Source organism: Neltuma alba, unplaced genomic scaffold (genome assembly GCF_004799145.2).
Source record: "Neltuma alba isolate B1F8T4 unplaced genomic scaffold, ASM479914v2 tig00010934_pilon, whole genome shotgun sequence".
NCBI classification, from domain to species: Eukaryota; Viridiplantae; Streptophyta; class Magnoliopsida; order Fabales; family Fabaceae; genus Neltuma; species Neltuma alba.
In genome coordinates, this window is record NW_021635709.1 from 79,000 (window position 1) to 104,885 (window position 25,886).

Sequence of the window (25,886 nt, forward strand, 5' to 3'; positions counted from 1 at the left end):
TTAGATGTGGTAAAATTTAAGGAAAATGTGGGAGTCCGATATCAAGCATAAACTTTCAACTTCAAGTCATTGTGGCAACTTCATTTCAACACACAAGCACTATCCAAAGTGGACTAATATGTCACACCACACACCAAACTTTCCTAGCTAAGATCACATCCCAATTACCATTATGCTGCCACCACGACCCTATACATTCACAACACGACGCAATTTTACACACATGAAACTCAGAGAGGAGTGAAAAAGAAAATGTCATCAAGACGATCATTACTCGGCGAATTCCCTCCATACACCAACAATCCCTCTTTGCCATCCCTCCGACCACCGGCAAATGCACACCACCCCCGAGGTCCTGGATGGCCACCGGAATCCGGCTTATCGTCCAATCGTTTCCATGCCAATGTACTTGTGTCCAAGGCATAAACCTGGCCGGAAAACTTGCCGGCGCCCAAGTGACCCTGGTCACTAGGATCTATCTCACCGCCATATATGAATATGTGTTCCCCAACGGCAACACTAGAGAAGACGCTGCGAGCAGTGGGCTTCTCACCAGTTGTTTCCACCTGGGCCCAGCTCTTTTGGGCCAGATCAAAACAATGCACATCATCGGCTTCGTCCCCCGTAAACCCATAAACAACCCATATTTTTCCTTGGGCCTCAGCAAGCCCAGGCCCACCTCTCCCCTTGCAATTTTCCCCAGCTGAGGGAAGTTGTGCCCACTTGTCCTCAACAACATCAAATGCCCACAGATCATTGAGCCTGCCGGAGACACCACAGCCACCGAAGATATAAACATGCCGGTCATCGGCGGTGATTGAGTGGTAACTCCGGTGAGGTGGTCCGGCGTCTCCGCTCGAAATTAAGGCCCACTTGTTAGTCTTCGTATCAAAAGAATACAGCTCATTCAGCTCTTTGTGCTCAGCATCCCTACCGCCAAACACATAGATTGTATCTCCGATCGCGGCCATTGTAACGCCGACGCGCGGCGGTGGGATGTCGCCGGAAACTTCAGCCACAGTCCATGTCAGAGTTTCAAGATCGAAGACGTGGAGCTTGTTATCCACAGGAACACGAGGCGTGAATTCACCCCCAAATGCATACACCTTCTGTCCTACTATGGCAATTGCATGTGAGCTTCTTGCCCCAGGCCCTGTTCCATTCTGCTCTAGCTGGTGGAAAATACCCAAGAAAAAAATTATGCAACATAAATTCTGAAGTAATTTCTTTTTTCCCCTCAAAATTCTGACGACATGATATAAGTTCATACTTGAACAGGTACTATGCAGAACAGAGCAAAGGGATAGCTTGAAATTGTTGATGATAGGGACAAATATCAGGAAAATTTTCATATTAGAAATGAAGTTAACAGTGAAACTATCAATAGAGGGCTTTTCATTAAAAGTAAGAATACCTGATTTTCACATGAAATCCCTGTCCTATCTTCTACTCTCAATTACTTAGAATGATGGATTGATTGTGCCATGAAAAAGATGCAGGAAATCGTAAATTTGCAAGAACAAGTGCCAGTTAAATAGAGAGTGAAATTTTAAAGCGAAATTTACAGTGTCGGGTGAATATTGAATAAGAACAGAAAAGATGATCCTGCTAATTCACAGAGAACCAAGTAGGTGGTTGAGATTCCCTAAGATTAACAAATTGAAGTGAGAATGAAAAAAAGACAATTCGGCAGAAATGAAGATCGTAAATCGCAATCGTACACAGTGGAGAATAACATGGCGATGCAGAAGAAGAAGGATTAGAGAGAGACCTTAACCCAGTTGCCTTCTGCCACAGCCATCTCCGAGGACAGGAGACTTCTGATGATGGATCCTCTAAATGCTTTGCGAGTGGAACTGATTGGTACGTATGCCTTTATAGGCGTTTGGGTTTGGACCCGGGATCATAATTTTAAAAATAATTAAATCTTTTTGGATAAACCAGTGGATGGGACCTGAGAGTTGCAGAAAAATAAGAAATGAATATTAGATGCTACCTTCGGTCTTTAATATAAGACCTTGTTTGATTTTTATTTTAGTTTTAAATATAAAACCTCAATCCACTTTGTCTCTTATATTTATGTATTTTTTTCAAGATAGTTCTTCTAATAATTATAGTCTTAGCCAATATAGTTGAATAGTAAGGATATTTTAGAAAAGGCAATACCTATTTATTACAAATAACTAACTTAACTTCTTTTTTTTAATCTTTTCAAATTAGTCAATTGGGTCTTATAATTAAACTGGAGGTAGTATAAAAAAACAGTTTTGAGGAAGTACGGAATAATGTAGTGTGAAAAAAACACAATTCGTATATTACAAGAGTCTTAGACTTCAGCTAGAAGGTGGAATCTTTTCCGGGTATCTCCAAAAAGAGACCAGAGTGAAAATAGGGAATTATTTCTTTGGTAAAACCTTTATACATACTAATATAAAAGTTTTATATTTAGGACCGAAAAAATATAAGATTTTTCTTCACTTACTTGATCCGGCCACTTAATTCTTGGGATCCCAAAACTTATTCTCTTGTAATACTAATTCTTTTTTGAGATTAGGTCAGGTAATTCATATGATTTGAAGGAAAAAAAAGTAGCTTTTTTTTGCCAGCTGAAGGAAAAATGGTTGTTATTATATTTTTAACATTTAGAAAAATTAATCATTTTTGGTGAAAAAAAAATCCCTATCGTTTTAATTTGCACACGCCTAACACCGTAGTCCTTAAACTTTGGTTTTGTCTCTGATAGTCCTGGTCTATTAGGATTCTAAACTTTGATATTTTACAACTCAATTCTTATAATATTAATTATTTAAAATTTTAATACCTAAATATATGTTTGATATGAGAAAAATGAAGGGGCGGTAAAGAAAAACTTGGGTTTGATTTTAAAAATTAGAAGAGTAGGGCAAACTCTCATCCCCTCCCCCATTTCCCTTATATTAAACATATTACTTTCTAAAATATAGAAGCTAAAGTTATATATTCTATGAAACTTAATTCTGTTTAGTATAACTTTATTTTTTTAAAAATATGGAAACTAAAGTTTTGAAGTTGGCCAAAAAAAACAAGAAACTAAAATTTTAAATAGAACTAAGTTGTATTAAGCGAAAATTATAAGAATTGAGTTATATGGAGTAAAAAGTTAGGGTTTTGAATCATAATTGAGTCAAAATTACAGGACCAAAAGGATTAATTTTACTTCAATGTTTTGATTATAAATTAATTAATAATTAATGCAATCAGACGAACCAACATCCCGATTCCTACGGGAATATTAGGTAATTGAAGCTGCCGCGTGACGGGAAAAATTTATACAATGAGATTAGTTAGAGATTTTGTAATTATATAAATAAACAGTGATAAAGATTGATTATTTTGTAATTGATAATGACATCAAGGAAAAGGACGAAAATCCTACAAGGCCACAATGTCCTGATCAAATGAATTTCAGAATAAATAAATAACGTAATAATAAACAAATATGTGATGAGTGGGATCTGTGCAATTTGTATGTAAAATATTTTGCATTTACATGTAATAGAATTTTTTAGTTAGATATTAAATTTTGATTCTCTTCACATGCCTGCATCACGCCTCCTCATCTAACTTTAAAGTTGACTTAATTTAATAATATTGGATAACAACTTATAATCCATTAGGTTGTTTTTAAGGACAATGACAGAAAAAAACTGAAAATTTGTAAATGTCAGATAAGGAATATCAACAAAAATTTATTGTCATTTGTAAATTCAGAACTGTCAATACCAAATAAAGTTGTGTTATCAAACCTGATTTGGAATTTACAATTTCAAGCTTTTTTGTTCTGTCATTCTCCCTTGTTTTTACGCTATAGTGAGCCACCTATACTTGATATTAATATAATATTTTTTTTTTGCCAAGATATTAATATAATATTATCATAACTATTATCCACAGGTCTTTTAATTTTAATTTTAATTGAGATGTTCCTATCACTTATGAAAAGTCAGCCAGTGAAATGAATCATAGAACACCGGAAACACCAGATTTGTTTTTTATAATCAGATTTCTTTCATCATACGCAGTTTAAAGGATAAATTATATTACTCGTACATGGTTTATAATCTTATACGTGTTATTTCATATACAAGAGAGTTTAGACGTGTTGATTCTAAAAATATATCATAAAAAGTACGTATAAAGATATACATACTCTTATGAATCAATCTTATAACAGCTGAATTTGAGATTTTTTTTTAAGTCCTATTTGATTCCTTGTTCTCACATAACTCTCATTAAATTTCCTTGGGTGACATCAACATCAATTAATGTGATCTCATGATGAACGCCTTATTCTCAGCTGACTGAGGCATTAGGGAGTAGGGACATAAAATTAGTGACACAACACCTAGAAGTAGAACACTAAAATTAACGCTAAAGGAAACCAGAGAAGTATATAAATGAAATCACACTTGGATACTGTAATCAGAAAGCTTTACATGGTAGAGAGATCTGATAAATGAACAAACAATAAATTACTGAATCCATTATTAAATGGTTAGAGAAAGAAATGCATGCAGAATCAGAAAATATGAAAGCTAGAGATAGAGCTAGCTGTCTGTGTAATGCTATAAACAACCTGATAGTCTATGAAGGTTTCACAGTCCTATGGCACTTGTAATTCCAAGTCAAGCTTGGTGACCTTCGGAAGCAAACAAGTGGCCAGCATGCTGTTTGTTGAAATATAGGTAAGTCTTTTTCCCAGTAGATGAAACTATAGGCAGGGGAGAGAAGCCAGTGTAGTTCCCATCCAACTTCTCTAAGCATATTTTTGCAACTGAGTCGAAGCCCGAGTTTTGTGTCACAAAGGGTTGGGCTGCATAATCCTTAACTGGCATCCACTGCATCAATAAAAAGGACAATTACATCAGACCCTGATTGATATCTACCAGATGCAATGTCCATTGTGTCTTTGTTAACATTATATGTGACTTCTAATTACTTTCTTTTTTATATCAGAATACGAGTGACATTTCTCATCCACAGATAAAAGAGATTAAACATGTCCTGAGTTTCTGATGGGAGACATTGAAAACACTAGTTCACTTGACCAGAAGAAGAATATAAGCATGAGACCAGATGACTGAATAAAAGTTGAAATCTATTAGACATTATCATGAGTTTGAAAGCAATTGAGTAGGAATTAGACACAAGAAAAAGGATTAATTGGCCCTGGAACATACCTGAGCAGCTGCAATTTCAGACGTCTGCGTCTGAATATCGAAGGAACGTGGTTGCAACATGCAAACAAAGAACAGGTCTGATTTCCGGAAGAAAGCCTTGTGGCTTTGCCTGATGCAATGCAAGAAAGATAGAAAAGAGGCAAAAGTTTCAGTCCGTGCCTTGACGACTAATGGTTATCAATGAACATGTAAATACGCTAATTAAATAGATGTCTTGGTCTTACCTGAAAGCTAAAACTTCTACAAATTCTGTCTCTATCTGAAAGAAGAATTAAAGCAGAGAGGTGTTAGGCTTCAAATGAGTCCAAAAACTGGGTCAAACATCTCTCAAGTTTTTTTGGTCCTAGTCTGTTCACACTTAGATAAGCCAGGACCATTTCACCTGGAGAAAGTTCAGACCTCCGAAAAAACAGAGTTGAAACTTAGTAGATTGGTTAAGCAAACTTACTCCTGTTTCTTCTTTAACTTCCCTAACAGCAGCAGCAGACAAATCCTCACCCTGTAAATGCAATCCAAATTATATACAGAAAAGCATATTAAACAGCGTAAATAATGCATCAAAACTGGATTGAAGATTCCTACCTCCTCAACAGTTCCGGTAGGTAACTTCCATACATCTTTACCTTTGAACCATCCAGTGCGCTCCTGAACCACAAGGACCTCTAGAATGAAACAAAGTAATTTAATTAGTATGATACATCAAATAAATCATAAGAGCACACTGTCACAGCACTAAATAGAAATTTTTGCCCCGAAAACTGGTTGGATAATCACAGAATGAAGGCTGACACAGGTTCCTTTCATGAGCAAATGAAAACGTACTTGAAAAGGGAAAAGATTGATCCTCATTGTGGAAAATAAGTTTTTGCTATATCTATAAGTCCTCAAGAAAATATTATTGACATAGGAAAACAAAAAACCCAGGTTTCTCCCCTTGGTAAAGTAAATGTTTTGTTTTTCCTCAGTTGCTAATGATTCTCTGCCAATCCAAAGGCTAAGGCCTCAATGAGTCTAGAAATGTAGCTAATAATATTTTCCAACACACATCATTATATGTGGACAATTACATTTGCGTGTGCCTTAAGACCAGCCACTGTTGAAGCTTAAGATGTTTAAAAGAACAGGCATTAAAGCCACTAAATTTACAATCCACTTGTTTTAGTGAGAAGGCAAGTATCATGCAGGATTTTATATTCATATACCGATAACAAGGCCGAAGTATTCACGACAAGTTTCCAAAAAAAAAAAAAAATGGAAGTCTTGCTTCTTCAATTTTCTTCAAAGTAAAGTTTACACCATATTCATGACATGAACAATGGTACTTTGGTTAGATGGTGCTAGAAGACAAAATTTTGACCCAATGAAAACTAGAAACACAAAAAGGAATACCTCTCTATTATTATTCATGACAAATGCACCGATTCCAACACGATGTGAAGCATTTGCAGGGAGGGTATCAGCAGTGTCGGGAATCCAATGTACAAGCATCAGATAATCTGGCTCCGCATGGTGGTACCTAAATCCAGCCTGCAAAAAGAGATCAGTATCAAATATCAGCATGACCACAAGAACTTGGAGGTCAGCATGTTAAGATTAGCCAAGACTGACTCAGCAGCAAATGCATTTACCTTCACCACAGCCTCAACAAGATTTGCATGTCGTATGGGCAACTTGATCCATACCCCCTTCTTTCCCTGTAAAAGCCATTTTGATTATTTGTATAAAGCTGAAAAGAAATCTTATATACTCAATCAAAAAGAGGTATTATAGTTAAAAATTTGACAACCTACCTGTTCCCGCCAGCTTGACATTGATGATTCCAGCAAAGAAGCAAAGACCATGGAATCCATAGGCTGGTCCACGTTAACCGTAACTCCTCCATGATTATCCTCCTTTGCATTAAGTAAATTAGTGCTTCTATCTTCCATTACCTCTATAGCTGTGGAAACCGTCATGAATGTCCTTGGGATCAAACGGTTACCCATGCTGTCACCTAAAAGAATACCAATGCAAGTAGGATTACTTCAAAACACTGATGAGAAACATAATAGTATTGGGCCCATGTGGACGAAGGCCCATTTAGGATATGTAGTCCTCTGCTTAGTGTTTCGGTCTATAAGTAGCTGGGCCTCATGTGGATGTATTTTTCTCTCTTGTACGTTTCAGATACTAGTCGAGAATAGAATTATTATTTTTCCAGGCATTCTGGGCCTGTTCTGCGTGTCATGAAACACAATTATACACAAAAAACAAATCACAGTGGTCAAGCTCAAAGCATAAACAACTCATGCCAGCACTTAAACTTGTTTCCAAATACCCAAAGGCGCTGCCTTAAATCACTTGGATATATAACTGCAAATATGTAGACCTCACCTTCGGGGAAGACAGGGCAGGAAGGGTAAATGGAACCAAGAGTTGTCTTCGGAGGAGAAGGGACTGCAGAAAATGAGAGAAATGATTTCGGATTTGCCAAAAGGCAAGAATATAGGTTGCAAGCTGAGACACGGAAAGGCAAAATGCTGAAAAGTTCTCTGAGACCTTCTCTTCGGGTTCACATGATACCTTTCCATCCTCATAGGAAGGGTCACCTTGAAGCTCAAGACGGAAATTTCCATGCAAAATTAGACTGTGGAACTTCGAACGAGTCCTTTAATTTCTCTGCTTTGGCTTCCTTCAGGGACAAATTTGAACCAGGAAAGCAACAAGAAAGTACAGGAATAAAACGGAAAAAACGAATAAAATTAGACGGTTACATTCTAAGTTGTTCAGGCAATCAAGGAAAATTCATGAGCCTTTCTGAAATGTTTTCTAAATGAGTTCCGGATGAACACCGAACACGCGTACTGTATGTCATCGTCGCAGCCAGATGCGACCCGGCGCATTATTTGGGTCGGATCACGGTTTTAAATATTCTTTTTTATAAGAAATATTTGACAAAGTCGTATAAATAAAAAAATTAGTTAAAATAATAAATATAAAAAAATTTTTAAAAAATATTCTTATTTACAGGCCAAGTATAAGAAAATTATTAAAATAAACTTAAAAATAAGATAATAAATATATTGAGTATTAGAATAATTAATTAATGTAGTCAAAATATGAAACTAATCAAGAAATTTTGAGATATCTTGCAAATTTTTCCTACAAATAGTTAAATAGGAATAAGATAGAAATTATAGTTATTTATTGTATAAAGGGATGGAAGGAGTAATAATTATAAGACTTTTTTTAAAAAATATTTTTTACAGTTTACTATTTAAGAGACAGCTAAAAACTCCCTTTTTAAAATATGAGAGAATTACTGTGAGTCCCAAGGAGAATGAAGATATTTAATTACTAAAAATTTCAATCATAAGTGAGAAAAAACCTGATGTTATTTTTTATATTGAAATTTCATCATTATATGCTTGTCATCAGACTTTCAGGTAATTAATTTTTTTTTTTTACAATAATTCTCCCTTGTCAAAGGGATCTAAAATTTGTATGTTCTTGAGCAGATATGACTTATTTTTAGCAGGGGTCATTTTTCTTCAACTGTGCACTAACATCTTCCGTTTTGCCTCTAAAATAGGATTTGTGCAATTCATTTTTTAGTGAGTACAACTTTTTTTCAGTTTTGCATAAAATATCTTTAATTATGTCCAAACATTTTTCATTTTGCCCCTAAAATAGGGCTATGCAATTGATCTTTAGCGGCTATGACTTTTCTTAATTTGTGTGCAATTTATCTTTAATTATATGCAAATTGAGGACATTTATACATAATTGTATATTAAAATTTTTAATAGGAAAATTTTTAGCAATTTTTCATATTATTTATAAGAGAACTTATTTTTTCCTATAACAAAATATACAATACCATTCTCAACTTAAATTATTTTTTATAGTTTAGGATTTATGAAGGATGAATTAGTATATAAAATTTATTCAAATATAAAATAAATTTTGCTAAAAAAATCTTTTTATAATTTTCTTATCGATATTAATTATTTGTATTTAAATGTATATTTTGAAAATAGAAGCAACGTTAGTATACGAAAGATAAAATGTAAGGGAGGTTATTAAAACACATGCTATCTCGATCTTTAATATAAATACTAGTTTAATTTTTAACTTAGTTCTCAATTCACTTCATCTTTAATAGTTATCTATTTTGCCCTCAAGTACTCGTATATTAGTTGCATATGTTAAAAAGTTAGTATCAATAGGTATTTGAAACATACTTGATTAAAAAAGATATTTTAGAGAAGATAACATTTATTTATCCACTTTGTTTCTCATATTTATCTATTTTTTTTCTAAGGTAGCCTTTGTAATAATGGTAGTTTTAGCCAATACACTTGATTAAGAAGGATATTTTAAGAAAGACAACATCTATTTATTACAAATAGCTAATTTAACTAATTTTTTTAATATACTCAAATTAATCAACCAGTTGTCATATTAAGGATAGGAGGTAGTATTAATATGTCAGATTCTTTTTTCAAATTTTTTAATGTCTTTAATTTTTTATCCATTGTCTCTATAAATTTCTTTTACGAGTGAATATGAGGTTATAGGTAAGATAATACTAATGAGTAAGGTGATACTATATCCGGTTCTTAATATAAGACCCATTTAATTAATTTGAAAAAAATTAAAAAAGATATTCCCTCCAGCTCAAAATATAAAATAAACTTTGTTGGAGGTGCTTAATTTTTTTATAAGATAACTAGTGTGATCCCCGCGCGATGCGCGGGATGTATGAATAGGAAAGGAAACGAAAGAAACATTAGATGCACCAGTACTGTTATAGAACACCTTCATTTGATTGTACTTCTCATCAACTTTCACAGTCAGGGTGGAGTTGATCTTCCCTAAACGAAGTGACGAAATCCCAAATCCGAAGCCGTGCATATTACCTCAGAGGAACCAAAAAAAAAAAGACATCAAGCAAACGTGAATGAAGGTCTCAAGGAAATAGAAAAGAGTATACCATACAAATTCATAGAGGTACCCATTATGTAAAATAGGACGGTTTTCTCTTCCCCAAGATTGAACCGCTTGCATTCTCATTAATCACAGCCACCGAAATGTCCACTCAACACTCAATCCCAAAATGCAGTTCTTATATCAAAAATGAAAATACGAAATAATATAATAACTCACACCATACGAACATATAGAACAGAGGTAAATTCGTTTTACAAAATCATGTCTGCATAACGAAAACAAATTAATTCCTGCCTACATACTTGCGCTAAAAATAGTTCGCTATTACACATATGCTTGCATCTTCATGAAACTTATATATCAGCATCTAATATTTGCATTAAGGAACACTTCCCTGTATACAACGTTCATTGTCAACTTCTTCTTCCCACTCTCATCATTGTGCAAGAGAATCTTCAACCCGTCAATAGATTTAACTCTAGATAGCGCAACATATAATTGCCCATGCGTAAAAACGGGTTTCGGCAAGTATAATCCAACACACTGCAATGACTGACCTTGACTTTTATTTATAGTCATCGCAAATGAAACAGATATTGGGAACTGCCTTCGTCTCATACGAAATGGCAGCCGACTATCAGAGGGATTCATGTCCATGCGATGTATCAACACCTTCTGATTCGGCATCGAGCCATTCAAAGTGACTGCCTCAATTATTGATTTTCCTAGCTGAGTAACCCGTAATCTTGTTCCATTGCATAACCCTGAAGCTTGGTCAATGTTCCTCAGAAGCATAATAGGTGTCCCAATCTTTAAGGTCAACTTATGCATAGGCATCCCGGAACAATTTATTGTATTCAAAAACTCAGTAGTGTACATGTCTTCAATACAATCGCCATCCTGAGAGGATTTGCAAATGGAGTCGCAACTATAAAAATCAACAGATTCACCAGGCAAAATCGAACACATGTACTCATTGATTCGATTCACAGCATCAATTGTTGGTGCTAAAATTGCGCGATCATTGAAATAGGAATTATCGTTCAAATTTTCCAAAAGATCTGCATATGTAGACGAGACAATGGCACCAATTGGGTCATCATATTCACTAATCAATAGTTCAGAAGGTATCTCAATTTCTGCAGTTTCATCATGCGGCATACCCAATTTACCATCACCTACATCTAAAAGCCATTGACAAAACTTTTGGGTACGAGTACGATCCTCTCCCGATGATGATGATTGCAAGCGCATATTAACTGTCAATTGAAATATCGTGCAATAATCCCACAAATACGAAGAACAAATGCAAGCATTAATGATGTCTGCTCTTGACCCTTTGGGAATCACAGGAAGAATTTGCCGAAAATCACCACCCATAACAACACATTTTCCACCAAAGGGATGATCAAAATGCATTATATCCTTCAACGTACGATCAAATGCTTCAATGCAATATCGTTGAACCATCGGAGCTTCATCCCATATAATCAGCTTCGTGACTTGAAGTAAATTAGCCAGTGGAGAATTTTGTTTAATATTGCACACAGAATCTTCATTGACTTGAAGAGGAATTGCAAACCTTGAGTGAGCAGTTCTTCCAGAGGGTAATAAAGTTGCAGCTATACCACTTGATGCCACTGTTAGAACAATATCACCTCGAGAACGGATAGTTGATGTCAACGCATTCCACAAAAATGTTTTCCCTGTGCCTCCAAAACCATATACAAAAAAAAAGGCTCCATGCAAAGAGTTCAATGCTGACATCACGATGTCAAAAACTTTTCTTTGATCCAAATTCAACAAACAGATGAGCCTTCTTGATTCTAGACTTAAGGCATCGCGATCATAATTTAATTCTTGCAAAATAAGATAATTTCTCACATCAATTAAAGGGACTGATGAAGGAAATGGCAGAGAAGGATAATCAATAAGACTCTTTCCATTATGCTGCAACAACAATTCAATCTCTTTTAATGCTGCTTCCTCTCTATCTCTGTCAGATATAAACACGCCTACAATTTAAAAAAAACAAAAAATAACTATTAAAAAATTCCTGTATCATTCAATGTTTCAAACAAATCATGCAACAAAAAACACAAAATTAATCTCAATTCTAAATACACAAAAAAAATTTAAAAATTAATGCTTACAAAATACTTACTTGATGACATAGGATCATCCCGTGAGATAAACAATAAATCCTCCGACAAAACCTTGGATGTCTGCTCCCAAACAAACTCAGGACGACTCAATGATGAAGAAAGTAACATGCTTACAAACATCTTTCTCAACATTGAACCAGATGCCCACAATGAGGCCTCCTTTATACCATTTATGTACTCATTATCATCATCTAACACCCCAGTGCATGACATGCAGCTCTAAAGGTTGGATAAACAACACCATCGACTGTCCTGATATCTTCAAAAGAAGTAGGGCCTCTAACCTTTGTAATTAAAATACGAAGGTAATAAAGTTCCCCTAACGAAGGTGGTGTATGAGTAATTCTCCCGATGGCGAACCCTTTTTCCCTTCGCTTCCAACTTCTTTTCAATCGTTGATAAACATAGTGATTAGGGAATTCGGAGTAAGTCAATGTTTTTGCAAACAATCATGCATATTTAATTTCATCCATGCAAGGAACATTGACTCACATACCCTAGGCTTCTCAATCAAGTCTGCAACATCATCATTGTTAGAATATACGACATATTGCTGATTTGGCAAATGGAAGCTCAATCTTTCAACAGCAGGATATCTATGATGAATCTCAAAGGCAAAAATTCTCCAAGCAGCTTCACAAGCAGAAATGTATCTGAAGTTGTAATACTGATGAATCTCATCAGCCGTACAATCACTACTTCCTTCTTGACTGCCTTCATATATAGATGCTACCACCCTATCGTGCCCTTTACTGATATACTTAAATAAGTATTTAATAGCAGAGGATTGATTGCACTTCTCAACATTAATATGAGCTTGAAATATGGACAATAAAAATGAATTGTATGGGACAACAAAACGATTATCCAAAGGAATACCTTTTACTTCTATTGTCCTCCCATCATCTCTTCTTCTATACGTAGGATACCCATCATCATCAATTGTTGTGGTGGCAACAAACTTCTTAGGAAAGTACTTCGAACATTTGTTGTCCTTCATGCAAGGTGACTTTCTATTCAAATGACCACATGGGCCATGAACCATGAACCTTTTAACTAAGTCATATAACCCAGGGTTTGAGTGCCTATCAGGTATTTCAGCAGATATAACTTTATCAATATCAGTCGGTTCTTTTAGTTGATCATTTTTATCAAGAAATAACAAAATGTGTGCATGTGGTAGCCCTCTTTTTTGAAACTCTGTAGTGTAAACATCTGCAATTAAAAAATTTAAATGTATTAGAATAGATAATTAACAACCCCATTTTTAAATATACTTTAATATAATTTATACATGAATCTATATCATAAAGTTTAATTAAAAAAAAATACTCGCAATAACAAATAATAGCATACCTGCTAGTACTTTACCAAATATCTTTTCCTTCTTAACTGTTGACATTAGAGCCTTGAGTTTCATATGAAACACACGAGACAATATGTCTGGCCTATTAGATGAAGACAACGAAAGCCCATCACAATATCTTGTGATTTCAGGCCACGCTGGATTACATGTAAAAGTAATGAATATACTAGGATAACCAAAATATCTGCAAAGAGCCATAGCATCCTGATAATTACCCAACATATATCGTGCACCACCAGTAAAAGAGGAAGGCAAAATGACACGTTTCCCAATTGATGAGGCATTTCTTTCACCACTTAATAAAGCATCTATTAACCCTTGGTATAGGTATGCTCTAAGCTCCTTCTGGTGTGTTCTGACCCATAACAACCTTTGAGACTCAATCATTGTGTATCCATCCACTATGAACTGCTGGAATAAATTTCCTGCATGTAGCAATGTTGAAATTTCGTTCTCCCTAAACATTAGTCTATATGCAAAATACTCTCTCATGCTAAGCATCTTCTTCTTTTTGGTCTTGCTAAGAGTCTCTTCACGATGTTCAATATTATCTCTATAACCATCTTCACCCCTCGGAAACAATAATGGATATTGAAGAGCTAGATAAGATGGATGTAACTCATCAATCCGCTGAGGATAACCCGACAACTCATGAACTATAATATCTCTTCTACAAAAATTTATATCAACATCACCTATGATAAGTGCTGCAACCTCAGGCGCTGAAGGCAAATTATAGTTGCGCCCATTATGATTTCTAGTACTGATTAAACGTAACTTCAAATTCGAATGACTCATTCATTGATCATTGATGATGCGATCCTGTATTGTTTAACAAATGGATTAACATCATCAAGGACCTTCTTCAATTTCTCAACTATTTGAGGTTGAACTGACATTTGCTTCATATGCTTGCTGCAATAAAATAAGATGCAATGTAAGTTAAACCAAAATCTATGATAAATACGAACAAAAATACACAAAAAACATTGTTCCCTTAATCCAAATATACCTCACGGCAGAAATACGATTAGCCACTTCATTGTTCGTATCGTATATATATAACTGTAAATAAACAGGCTTGCATCCTTCAGGGGGCAACAAACTACCAATCTTGTGGTAATTTATTCCAGACAACACAAAAGTGTACGGACCACCACCACGATTCTTTGAGTGATCAATTGTACCCCCCATAGAAGTAAATGAGAACATGTTGTTGTATGACCTAATGTTTGCATGAAAATTCTTTGACTCATCAGATTTTTTATCAAAGAATAAGTCGCATAGCAATTCTGGGGGAGCGGTCATGATGGGAAGCTCCACTTTTCCCTTGAGGCAACACATTGAAAATTTGGGAGTAATTGTCGTTTTGCAGTTCCCAACTTTCTCATTGAACCACATCTGAGCACCACATGATTCACATACATATACTGGATCGCCTTCGTCATTGTATTCAGCGTGTATCTCCTCTATTCCTTGTAAATGATAATCAACTTCCTTTTCACTACCTAAATCATTTCCTATTCAAGTAATACAAAAATGACTCACAACCCATTTCACATTTGATATGGAATTACTATATACCAACTTGTACATTTACCTTCAGATAGATCAAACCCATTATCACTGCTTTCACCATGAGAATTGTGAATCGCCGGATATGAGAAATAAACCTCCTTATACCGTACTTCAGCAGGATCTAACAGAAAGCGATAATAACCTCTAGTCACACCATAAAATAAATAATTCAACTTTTTTGACGTCACATCTACTTGGCGCCTTTCTCAGATTACTAATATTTTGTACACTTACCTATTTATTAAATAACATCTGTATTTATACACCAAGAAAGAGATTAATAAAAAAAATAATATTTACCAATCATACTCATACTGCATTGCCCATTAAAAAACAAAATATTATTTACCCCCACTTAAAAGGTTGTCTGACATCCTCTACTCAATATGTTGCAAAGTAAATAAAAAATTTATAAAAAAAATCTCTAACAACACAAACAATATTTTTCTCAGAGATATTTGTTTCTATAACACACATATAAAAAATATTAAGGAAAAATATTAGGCAAAAAAATTATTATAAAATAATTAAAAAATTCACAATGGGACACATTATCAAATAACGTATAAAATAAACAAACTAAATTTCATTACTTACAATCAAGTTACACATTTCATTTAAAAATAATTAATGGAACGAAAAAAAAAGGTACTGAGCCATCATTATATAACATACTTCATACGAAAAAATAAATAATATGCGAAACAGCATTCGAACATTTAAATCCAATGAAAATATACAAACTACCCCTTCCACGGGTTTGGAAAATTTAACCATACTACACATATGTCTCATTATTCTTACTGCATATTCATCACGCCACGACACTTAGTAATAATGTGAACTGGGTTGATTTATGGAATGACATAACATATTAATCACTAGCAATATACTTTTACAATTATCCAATTAGTGTTATTTAAATCAGTACGTTATTTTGAGTGTCAAAGTTAACATAACATATTAATTTTAATATCTGAAAAACCACTATGTAAGAAGCTTGTAAATATATTAATCCCACTCAGCAATGGCGGCATAATTTATGTGCAATTAGACTTTTTTTTTAATATTTGACCAACAGTTCTAGTATGCATATAGCGAAGCAGACTTTGTTTATTCACAAGAAAAACCTGATAGCATATTTGGTGATCGATCTTCATTATCAAAATGTGCTGGAACTTCTACATCAGAAAAATCTATCCGGCGTCCTATCTGCATATTATCCCCTGAATAAAAGAAAGATCTTCTTCTGCTCCACCTACAAACATCTTTAATAGAAAAGGGACCAACACAATAGTTTCATGGCACCAATAAATAATAGCCCAAGAGGTATATATCCAGAAAAATTTAATATACGATGAAACACATCTAAAATATAATGAACTACTCACCACCTGATGTCAAAGCATAAGAGGATTGTGGCTGGTCTTTAACGGATTCTATTGCCACATTTTCATCACTCGTATAAAAAACAGAGCTGTGTAAATCTGAGAATGAATTATTGGTTTCCATGTAACCGCCGTGATCAGCATAGGAACCACTTCGACCTGCACCACTAAGCATGTCCTCCATATGTGTCCTTTCTATGAACATCCAGTAAAATGAAAAAGCAGAGTGTTAATGAAAAAATTATAACAATCTATAAACTATCGTATATTAGTGCGGACAAAACCATACCATTTTGTGAAACTCCTTGAGATCCTGAATCAAGATTATATATCGTGTTACTAATATCTTGTAAAGCAATTGCCCTTCCTCTACGCTTAGATCCAATTGAACCACCATTGTCAAATGCATATGTCGCCTGACTAGTCCTCTTTTTGCAGCACCTTTTAGTTATCATATTTCCTTTTCCCCCCAAACTCCCATTAACGGAACATTGATCCATTGAGTTCAATAAACCCATCCTCCTCCCTAAAGAATTTGGACCCGTTACTCTTTCAACATCTAACCCAGAAAACCAAAACAAAAGTCAATGCAAAAATATAAAAAATTTTACATGTCACCTGATAAGAATATAACACATACTTATCCTACGATGATTTTCGCTGGAAAAATTTTCTGATGAACTCTGGTATGCACATGAATCTGTGAAATTTTGCAAACTCCCTGCATCAGAACTGACGTGGTTGGATGCCATCACTTCACTCTTCAATTTTTCTTACATAACTCATATATGAGTAACTAAGATATGACCACCTCATTTATATATAGCCAGGAAAGTATGTGCCACCACTTTCACTCTAAGATGCCGTAATGATCTAACTATAAGATACAATATTTTCCTCCCATACTTGGCAGGTCTAACTGTCATCACCCATATCTTCACACTGATGTATATCAGGCTGAAATCATTTTAACAGGTCACATCATTTTACCCCACATTGTTGTCTATGCAGGTATTTTGTGACCCCACCATATCTGTTGAGAAATGCACCAAAAAGCAAATGTAGGAGATTAATCAATCCCTCCTACTGTATCTCTTTGACCGAGAACCGCGCCCCCGTAACCTTGTTTGCATATAGTGATTAAGGCAACATAATGTTTGCATATTTTTTAAATTGATTTTTACACAGGTTGTAAACTCTAAGATAAATCAAGTTTAATTTAGTGAAATTTGTTAATTCACATTTGGTCATTCTCTCTAATTCTTCCAATATTATTTTCACGGTCACTTTGTTTTGTAAAATACAGTTAAAAGATTATAGTTTAAAATAAAACATTGATTAGATTGATTTAGATTATAAATTCATAATCATGCGAGCCTTCTCCTACTAAAAATAAGGTCTTTTATTGATTACACCACTAATTTTATCTGTTCCGCTTAATAACACTTGCAAATTGCTTGTGGGTATTTGAGACCATTTTGTTTTGTGTGTAGCAATGAGCAATGTCAAGTAAAATATTCCTTGTGTTACAATACAAAGCCTTTGATATAAACAGTTGTGATGGAGGATATAGTGATATACAAGGTTGGTTCTCTGTGTACTCTTCATCCTCTCCAAACTATAAGTGAGAGTCAGCGTGCTGCTCATCCTCCTTGCTAAAGATGTATATATATAATTTCATGGTTGATTGTCCTTAAAGATGCTTATATTAAAAAAACCTCCCTTGCCAAAATATTTGAACAAACCAGAGTCAATCCTGGATCAATATAACACTCACAACATTACTTAATATATATAACTGAAATCGAAATACATTCAACACAACATACATAATAATATCACAGCATCAGTAGGCTGCTAAGACATTTTCCACCCTAACGGGCTGCCACTGAAGGCCAAAATATTGGTTCAAATCAAAACATAACATAACCCCATCAACAGTGGACTAAAAAGCAATAACATTAATAAAGTTATACGACATAAACATATCTAATCCTACGACCCATAACAACGAAAACTACATGCATCACTTGAAGCATCATTCTTCTCCTGTTTGATGGACTTTAAATTTTCCCTCCAAACTTGATAGGTGAATCATTAGAAACAGACAACCCCTTTGAACTTCCTCCTCCAATCCTCCTGGCTATACTCTTCCTTTTCCCCTTATAGGTGGCTACTGGCATCATCTCAGACACAGGGATCTCATCAAGATCAACCTTGACCACATCAACATCCTCCATCATACACGGCTCAGTTTGGGACAGATAACTGTCCTGGGCAAAATCCTCTTGCATAACTACGTAATCAGAGCCCTAAAACATTTTCAGAATATTTTGTTAGAAAAAAACAATAACTAAGAATTAATATGAACTAATAAGAGTGGCACATGAATTAGTTAAATGCATGAAATTTTTATACCTCATCTGCCACCTCTTCAATTGCCTTGCCAGCCTTTGCAAAAGACATTGAACAAAAGAAAAAATTAACTTCTAAAGACTTTAAAAATTTATATAAAGAATCTTAAAAAACATTATAAAGATTTTCTCACCCTGTTAAATTCATCCATCAGATCAGCAACTTCAGTATATGTAGCAACAGAAATGCTAGAATGTGGAAAATCTACATTATATTGGTTCAGCTTCATTTTGAGCAACAATCTTTTCCCCACAAGAAAATCTAACTCACCTGGGACATCAATGTAACCATCCTTATCCTAACCAAAACATGAGTATCAAATGAGCTCCCTCATTAACATATTTCATGAAAGACAGAGTAAACTTTAAAATGTTGAAAAAATACCTTTGGAAGACCTTTCTCCAGCTCAGCAGCAGTTTTTCCAATAAATTGTATAGCCAACTTATCAAAAAACACAACACTAATCTTTCCAGATTCATCCATGACTGTGTAATGGACTCTAAGCCTACAGCCACAAATGAACACACAAATTTCAAATGCCACTCTACTGAAAATGGTACTTAATAAGACTTACATGTTGGAAATAATTAATAAAACCAATTAATATTGTACTTAATATACAGCCTCCATTTAGATATAAACATGCTCTCAACATCTTACTTAGACTCGTAGGTTGTTGGCTTCTTCTTGCATAAATTGCCCATGCAAGGCTGTTTAACGTCATCATCTTTGGGCTTGCTGCCACACTTTGAACATCCTATATATTTCCATCCATGCCTTGTATCCACCTTAATGACCTTGCACCTGATCCAGAAATATTCACCCTGCACATTAAAAATCAATTATTCAATACAATAAGACATAAAGAACCTTGTCAATAACTTCACCTCCCACCATGCTACACTAACCATAGTTTGTTTCGCTATATCAACAATTGGGATGAAAGGTTGATTCTGGATAACAGAGCTTTCAACCGTATTTGATGCCTTGGAAGATACACTTGCAGAAATTGTGCTAATCGTGGGAGAAGGTAAGGACTTTGCACTATTACGAAACAGACACACCATGTCACATTTTGCAAATAATGCATATATATGACTAACAATCAGGCCTAGATAGATTCATACCTCTTAATAAAATGCTTCACCTCTGGATAGTTCATGTTAAATAAAACTTTAGAAGCATGGAAAGAACTACATACTTCTGGCTTACCTAAATGCCAAAAAACAAAATCAAGTCATTAATGGCCTGCATGATTTAACTTAATCATTTGAGACTAAAATCAATTACCACATCATCTCGACCTTACCACCACAAGATCAACTGACCAAACACTTTCTGATTGCGTACTATAAAATAATACTGACTTTCAAGACAATAACTGAATTATCAGCAATGCACATGCACTCATATGCCTTTTTACTCGGTCATTTTAGCTTTTGCAGATGTATGTAAATAAAAGTTACTACTTTTGCTGCAACACTTCTTCAAAAGCAATCTCACCTTGTAGCAGTACACTATCAACTAACCCAGAAAAACATCGCGGGCATCAAATAAAGTGAACCAGCAAGAGTAATGTGAAGGCCAACCAAAAAACTTAAATTAGATGAGAACTATATATGCCCAAAATTTCATTAGATTAAAAAAGCCAAAACACATTACGTCATTACATTAACAACCGCCATCATTACAATCTTTTTAACATGATGTTGGGTCTCACAATACTTAATATATTAACATGATGTTCATTTATTAGAGATAAAACTATGGTAAAAATGATGAGAATTGAAACTTTACTTGCTGTGTTCTTTTTTAAAGTTATGAAAATACAAGAAATAAATGTAGATCCTGTCATTCCATCGTTAATGCAAAAATCATGATTGATAAAAAAATAACAAACATCTTCCTATGCATATTTTCCCACCATAAAAATCAGGAAAACATTCTGCCCACCCATGTTTGTTTAAATCTTCCAACATCAGGCTTGATTATGCAACATAATATATCAACATGATCAATTTCTTCAGTCAACCACAGTCACGATTATAAACATCAAGAAAAAATTCTGGTCACGATTATATACATTCTCACCTTTCGCATCAAACCCAATTCTAGCCAGCTGCATCAACATTACCACAGGAGCATCCATCTTGGTGAAGTCCATCATACACACCTCTGTTGCACATTCATCAAGTAACACACAAGACACAGAGTTTTCCCTAATAATTTAAAATCAATGATTAATCATAGCACCCATATGTACATGTATTGGCAAAAATAAATTGCAATTCTAGCAAAGTCAAATAAATTGCACATACAAGTTATCAGACAAAGTTAACCGCATCCTATTCTTCATTTCAGAATCATTACGGTATTCTTCCAATGGACCAACTGAAGTGACAAATCCAATGACATCTGCATATTTATAAAATATATCACTATGCAACTGCTTCACACACATAAAATGATGTGCTTCTCATTCGCTATATATCAAAACCAGAAATTAAATTATAATGATGAACTTCACACTTACCAATGAGATAATCAACACTCTTCTTATCTGTAATTTCAATAATTTCAGATATAGGGAAGAAATTATAGGAGTATTCTGGTATATCAGCTTCCCTTTCCTTCACATACGTATGTTTGCCCAATGTAATCTTAAATGGATGCTTAGTTGCCCTGTACTCCTTAGTGTTACCCACCACAGAAAAATTAGCAATGAAATAACTCCTCCCCTCTAAAGCTTTATCTTCAAATAGCTTGAATGCACTTTTGTTGCTAACCGATGCCTGGATCCTCGTCCCCTACAAGATTTTACCCACTCATAATATACTTGAAAAATCAATAATAACTTAATCAAGTGGTAGTCAATTTGAAACTGTATAGTTACAGCACATATATTTTTACGTGGGAAATACAAATAAGACTAACCTCTTCATCAATGAGTAGCATGGATATACATAAAAGGTCAGCAGGGGAGTCTTTTTCATAAACATTCCATCTCCTAATAACACGAGCAACAATCTTCCACCTATCTGTTGAATCATCAATTTGCCTAATCATTGAAGTCTTTGAAGAAGACATTCTGGTTGATGCACTAAAGACTTGAATTTTCTCAAAAAGATGAACTAAGACACATGAACGGACCTTTAAGAAAATGACATCAATTTATAGACCTCTACACCTTCACGTAGTCGTTGACTTAGAAGCAAAAACCAACACTGATACACTGACGTAACTAAAGATTCATAAACACTGCATTGTAATTATGGCTATAGATCCTCTCTGCACCATAAATCTTCTTGTTTCAGACTTGTTTATGTCGCTTTTAAACCACTATCCCACTGCTACACTCTTTGTGCACACAAAATAATACTGACAAGATTACATCCCATACTTTCAAAAGAGCCACGATATCTCTGTGTTATCAATGTTGCTTCCAAAAAGATTTCATCCAATGAAGATTAGATTTTAGACAGCCCAATATCAGTAAATCTTGATAGAACGTGAACAACATGATTACCATTACCCACCTCAATATTATAATCAATAATTGAATATATGCACGAAACCTCCTACCACAGGCAACTGAGAAGACAAAACATGTTCACGTTTGCCAAAAAAGTCTACTCATATCTGCACAAAAGCTGTAAAAAAAATGTGACAAGCAACATGGACATCAAAAAAGATATCTACCGTAATGATCAACCGTAATAACATGGACATCCAATAAGTTCAACGTAGGCAGGATTTTCAATAATAGATTATGGGAAATATACCGCAATAGTATAAATAACAATAGTTTTAATGAAAAGTTTTTGAGACAAGTCTAAATTTGCTTGTGTTAACGATAAGTTCTCACCTATTATCAAGCAACTTCTCTATTTTGTGTCTTTTAATATTTTTTAATCCTTTTTTAGTTATGGAATCTTGATTAGACGTCACCTACATGAAATGATTTATCTATGGTTCCCCCCTCATATGAAGAGTATTGGGGTTGATCCATAGGTACCTAATCTTTGAGTATTTTAAATCATCAAATATATATTTGATACTCAACATGAGACCCGTGTCCTCCTATTACACAATTGTTATTTATTGTCAACCAACGCCACTACTCACAAGTTCGATCATTATCCAGCTTTGGGAAAAACACACATCATTTTTCTTTTATTGTAAGTACTTCATTGGATATTAATAAATATTTTTTTTAATGTCAGCGTAATTTTAGAAAAGTTAACTATACAAGATAATATAATACAGATTCAAAACTAAATGGAACTTTAATTTAGGAGTTTTTTTTCCCTCAATGAAAGAGCATCGAGGTTTATGTCCTCATTAAGATGTACTAATTGAGTTCTGAAATCTAAATTATTATATAATTTTAGTAGGAGATTATATATATTTGGTTGATTCAAAGTCAACAGGTTCACTCTCTGAATCTCCTCTGAGACATCTCAATTTGCGTCTAGCAAGTTAAATCATCAAATTACTATGATATTATAATAATAATAATATAATATTATAACAACAACAACAACAACCGGTGAATTTGAGGTAGAAAGGGCACAAAAAGCATGTTTCAAGCCATATAACTTGAAGGGCTGCACTGATAATCTATGCAAGACGCAAATTGCAATCAAAGCATGAATAGTGATATTGATACAAAAATTTACAAAAATTTTTTCATAATAATATTAGTACTAATACTTTTTGTAATTTTATCTTGGTCTATTTTTTATTAGTAAGAAGTACCTAATAAATTTTTGTACACAAAAGGTCTTGTTTGGTGATATGTCTACTGCCATTATGTAAAATTTAAACAAAGAACTTCAATCATTTTTAATAAAACACCATAAACATATTGCGATATATTAAAAGAGAAGTGAATTACAATCATACAATTTCCCACCAAATATAAAAGATACATCAACACATTCGACTAAGTTACACAACCTAATACTACATCGAAAACTAACAATAACCATACAATATTGCCACTAAAGGCCAAAATACTATACCTAATAAGACAGACTGAATAAATTCATGCACACAATATTTTGGACATGATTGAAGGGAGTCCACACAAATTGCATAACGCCAAAATCACATCCTTTCTTGATTGAGCGGTTTCTCTGGCTTCATTGTCATGCAAGCATTGTTAACACGCACTACATAAAGTTCATGAAGGTACTTCATTCTTTGTCGTCGTCTTTTGTTCCCTCCTTTCTCCCTCTTATTACTGTATTTCACACGTGGTGCCCACTGTATGGCATGCATCTCTTCCAACTGTATATTCTCCTTCTCCATTTCATACTGACTTTTTGGAGTTACTTGATCTTGGAAATTTCCACACCCAAGGTCTTTCATAGGAATAAAATTTTCAATCACCTTCACGCCCAAGACCCATAAGAGTTAATGATCAAATTTACAAATAGGAAAGTTCACAATAATACCAACCAAATAAATCATCAAAAAGTGTCCTACCATGTCAGCTACTTGACAATACGCATGCACATACATGCTGCTATCAGGATACTCCAGATTCCGCTGCTTCAATTTTATCTTCAGCAGCAACGTCTTGCCGACCAACATGTCAAGCTCTCCAGGAAAATCATACCCACAGCCTTGCTGCTCGTAATGAACGCACATAACAGACTATCAGTGCCGTGAAAATAAAAAACCAAATAAAAATGTGAGTTATGAAAAATCTCACCATATTAAGCACTTGCTGCATCTCACATGCAGTTTTCCCAATATCTCATAAGCCATCTTGTTTCCAAACACTACAGTGGTCCTGCCTGTACAATCCAGCACAGTGTAATGAACTTTCAACCTGCATAAATCATGGCAAACTTCATATCATCCCTGCTCTAAATTTTAAACAAAAAAATAACCACAAAAAATGAAAAGGCTCATAGTTACTTGAAGTCGACTGTTGCTGGGTACTCTTGACATATGAAATTCATGCATATAAACTTGCCCCTCACAAGTCTCAGTTTACATCCACACTTAGGACAACACTCATACTTCCATCCATACCTTGTATCAACTTTTACAATGAGACACCTGATAATAAAGTATTCATCCTGAAATATAACGCAGCATGAACACATGATCACATATCATTAAAAATCATACTGTCGTCAAAAATTAAATAGCATATAACTCTACATACTACACGTTGGTTGCATATGGCAGTGCTCAACACAAGAGGGAACTTTCTAAGAAGGCTACTCTCAGATGCATTCCCACGCAGCAATGAAAACCTCACCATTATCAGGAAAAAAATTAGTAGAAGAAAGAAACAGTTCGAATAGTTACAACGTAACTTGCCCGGTGGTTATCCCAAGCACCTCTATGTATATATATACTACTGAACTACATGATTAATAATAGATTAAGGTAGTTTATTATTCTAATAAGTTTAAGTATTTAAAAGGAAAACTACGTTGCCTGAACTAAACTAAAAGGTTTGCCATGACGTTTTTAGTTGGGATTAAATGACTATTGTCAAAGCTTTCCCATGCAAGTTATAGTTGATTCATGAATTTCCCCTGACAATCTACATTTTAAATTAATATCTCAAAAATTGAACAGTATGTTTTCATTTCCCTTGGGCAACGTCAATTTCAGAACATTTTTTCCTTACCTGTTGACATGTAATTTCATGTTACATATTCATCCTGACAAGTCGACTGCTACATCCACACATCCACACCAGCACTCAAAACAATCTATTGATTTGACTTGTCAAGCACGATTATCACTTTTCATGGGTGCCCAAGATAGTGTTATATTGACAATAAATCTCCACGTT

The 25,886-nt window shown here is 34.4% G+C and overlaps 5 protein-coding genes across 5 annotated transcripts; all 5 read right to left on the reverse strand.

The window, feature by feature from the left end:
* Positions 1–31: 31 nt before the first annotated feature.
* LOC114760138 (nitrile-specifier protein 5-like) lies at positions 32–1,842 on the reverse strand. Its single transcript, XM_028949405.1, has 2 exons — positions 1,772–1,842; positions 32–1,172 (listed from the first exon to the last, which is right to left on the reverse strand). The coding sequence occupies exons 1-2, from the start codon at positions 1,799–1,801 to the stop codon at positions 231–233; spliced, it is 972 nt and encodes a 323-aa protein (XP_028805238.1). The 5' UTR covers positions 1,802–1,842; the 3' UTR covers positions 32–230.
* Positions 1,843–4,429: 2,587 nt separating this feature from the next.
* LOC114760137 (nudix hydrolase 7-like) lies at positions 4,430–8,139 on the reverse strand. The gene is made up of 9 exons (XM_028949404.1): positions 7,517–8,139; positions 7,010–7,212; positions 6,848–6,913; positions 6,609–6,746; positions 5,802–5,879; positions 5,668–5,718; positions 5,444–5,478; positions 5,220–5,328; positions 4,430–4,877 (listed from the first exon to the last, which is right to left on the reverse strand). Exons 2-9 carry the CDS (start codon positions 7,202–7,204, stop codon positions 4,665–4,667), a joined length of 885 nt encoding a protein of 294 aa, XP_028805237.1. The 5' UTR covers positions 7,205–7,212; positions 7,517–8,139; the 3' UTR covers positions 4,430–4,664.
* A 2,372-nt stretch (positions 8,140–10,511) lies between these two features.
* On the reverse strand, positions 10,512–14,480 carry LOC114760132 (uncharacterized). The gene is made up of 4 exons (XM_028949398.1): positions 13,673–14,480; positions 12,813–13,531; positions 12,316–12,535; positions 10,512–12,166 (listed from the first exon to the last, which is right to left on the reverse strand). The coding sequence occupies exons 1-4, from the start codon at positions 14,478–14,480 to the stop codon at positions 10,512–10,514; spliced, it is 3,402 nt and encodes a 1,133-aa protein (XP_028805231.1).
* Positions 14,481–18,711: 4,231 nt separating this feature from the next.
* On the reverse strand, positions 18,712–22,150 carry LOC114760133 (replication factor A protein 1-like). Its single transcript, XM_028949399.1, has 11 exons — positions 21,998–22,150; positions 21,597–21,870; positions 21,382–21,478; positions 21,155–21,282; positions 20,191–20,275; positions 19,972–20,107; positions 19,724–19,887; positions 19,448–19,568; positions 19,197–19,361; positions 19,067–19,099; positions 18,712–18,960 (listed from the first exon to the last, which is right to left on the reverse strand). The coding sequence occupies exons 1-11, from the start codon at positions 22,148–22,150 to the stop codon at positions 18,712–18,714; spliced, it is 1,605 nt and encodes a 534-aa protein (XP_028805232.1).
* Positions 22,151–23,948: 1,798 nt separating this feature from the next.
* On the reverse strand, positions 23,949–25,477 carry LOC114760134 (uncharacterized). Its single transcript, XM_028949400.1, has 5 exons — positions 25,245–25,477; positions 24,992–25,155; positions 24,809–24,902; positions 24,554–24,697; positions 23,949–24,457 (listed from the first exon to the last, which is right to left on the reverse strand). Exons 1-5 carry the CDS (start codon positions 25,341–25,343, stop codon positions 24,173–24,175), a joined length of 786 nt encoding a protein of 261 aa, XP_028805233.1. The 5' UTR covers positions 25,344–25,477; the 3' UTR covers positions 23,949–24,172.
* Positions 25,478–25,886: the final 409 nt, after the last annotated feature.

What these genes read in the sequence shown, in the direction of transcription:
- LOC114760138 (XM_028949405.1), bottom strand. Translation starts at nt 1,801, where the DNA reads ATGGCTGTGGCAGAAGGCAACTGGGTTAAG. An exon ending in CAGAAGGCAACTGGGTTAAG is followed by an intron (nt 1,173 to 1,771) that starts GTCTCTCTCTAA and finishes ATTTTCCACCAG; the next exon opens with CTAGAGCAGAATGGAACAGG.
- LOC114760137 (XM_028949404.1), bottom strand. Translation starts at nt 7,204, where the DNA reads ATGGGTAACCGTTTGATCCCAAGGACATTCATGACGGTTTCCACAGCT. An exon ending in TCATGAATAATAATAGAGAG is followed by an intron (nt 5,880 to 6,608) that starts GTATTCCTTTTT and finishes TTCATTCTAGAG; the next exon opens with GTCCTTGTGGTTCAGGAGCG. An exon ending in CTACCGGAACTGTTGAGGAG is followed by an intron (nt 5,719 to 5,801) that starts GTAGGAATCTTC and finishes TTGCATTTACAG; the next exon opens with GGTGAGGATTTGTCTGCTGC.
- LOC114760132 (XM_028949398.1), bottom strand. Translation starts at nt 14,480, where the DNA reads ATGAGTCATTCGAATTTGAAGTTACGTTTAATCAGTACTAGAAATCAT. An exon ending in ATTTGGTAAAGTACTAGCAG is followed by an intron (nt 13,532 to 13,672) that starts GTATGCTATTAT and finishes TTTTAATTGCAG; the next exon opens with ATGTTTACACTACAGAGTTT. An exon ending in ACTTGATTGAGAAGCCTAGG is followed by an intron (nt 12,536 to 12,812) that starts GTATGTGAGTCA and finishes TCCAACCTTTAG; the next exon opens with AGCTGCATGTCATGCACTGG.
- LOC114760133 (XM_028949399.1), bottom strand. Translation starts at nt 22,150, where the DNA reads ATGTCTTCTTCAAAGACTTCAATGATTAGGCAAATTGATGATTCAACA. An exon ending in GAGTGTTGATTATCTCATTG is followed by an intron (nt 21,479 to 21,596) that starts GTAAGTGTGAAG and finishes ATAAATATGCAG; the next exon opens with ATGTCATTGGATTTGTCACT. An exon ending in TGGAGAAAGGTCTTCCAAAG is followed by an intron (nt 19,362 to 19,447) that starts GTATTTTTTCAA and finishes TGTTTTGGTTAG; the next exon opens with GATAAGGATGGTTACATTGA.
- LOC114760134 (XM_028949400.1), bottom strand. Translation starts at nt 25,343, where the DNA reads ATGGTGAGGTTTTCATTGCTGCGTGGGAATGCATCTGAGAGTAGCCTT. An exon ending in CCAGCAACAGTCGACTTCAA is followed by an intron (nt 24,903 to 24,991) that starts GTAACTATGAGC and finishes TGATTTATGCAG; the next exon opens with GTTGAAAGTTCATTACACTG. An exon ending in ATTGTCAAGTAGCTGACATG is followed by an intron (nt 24,458 to 24,553) that starts GTAGGACACTTT and finishes TTGGGCGTGAAG; the next exon opens with GTGATTGAAAATTTTATTCC.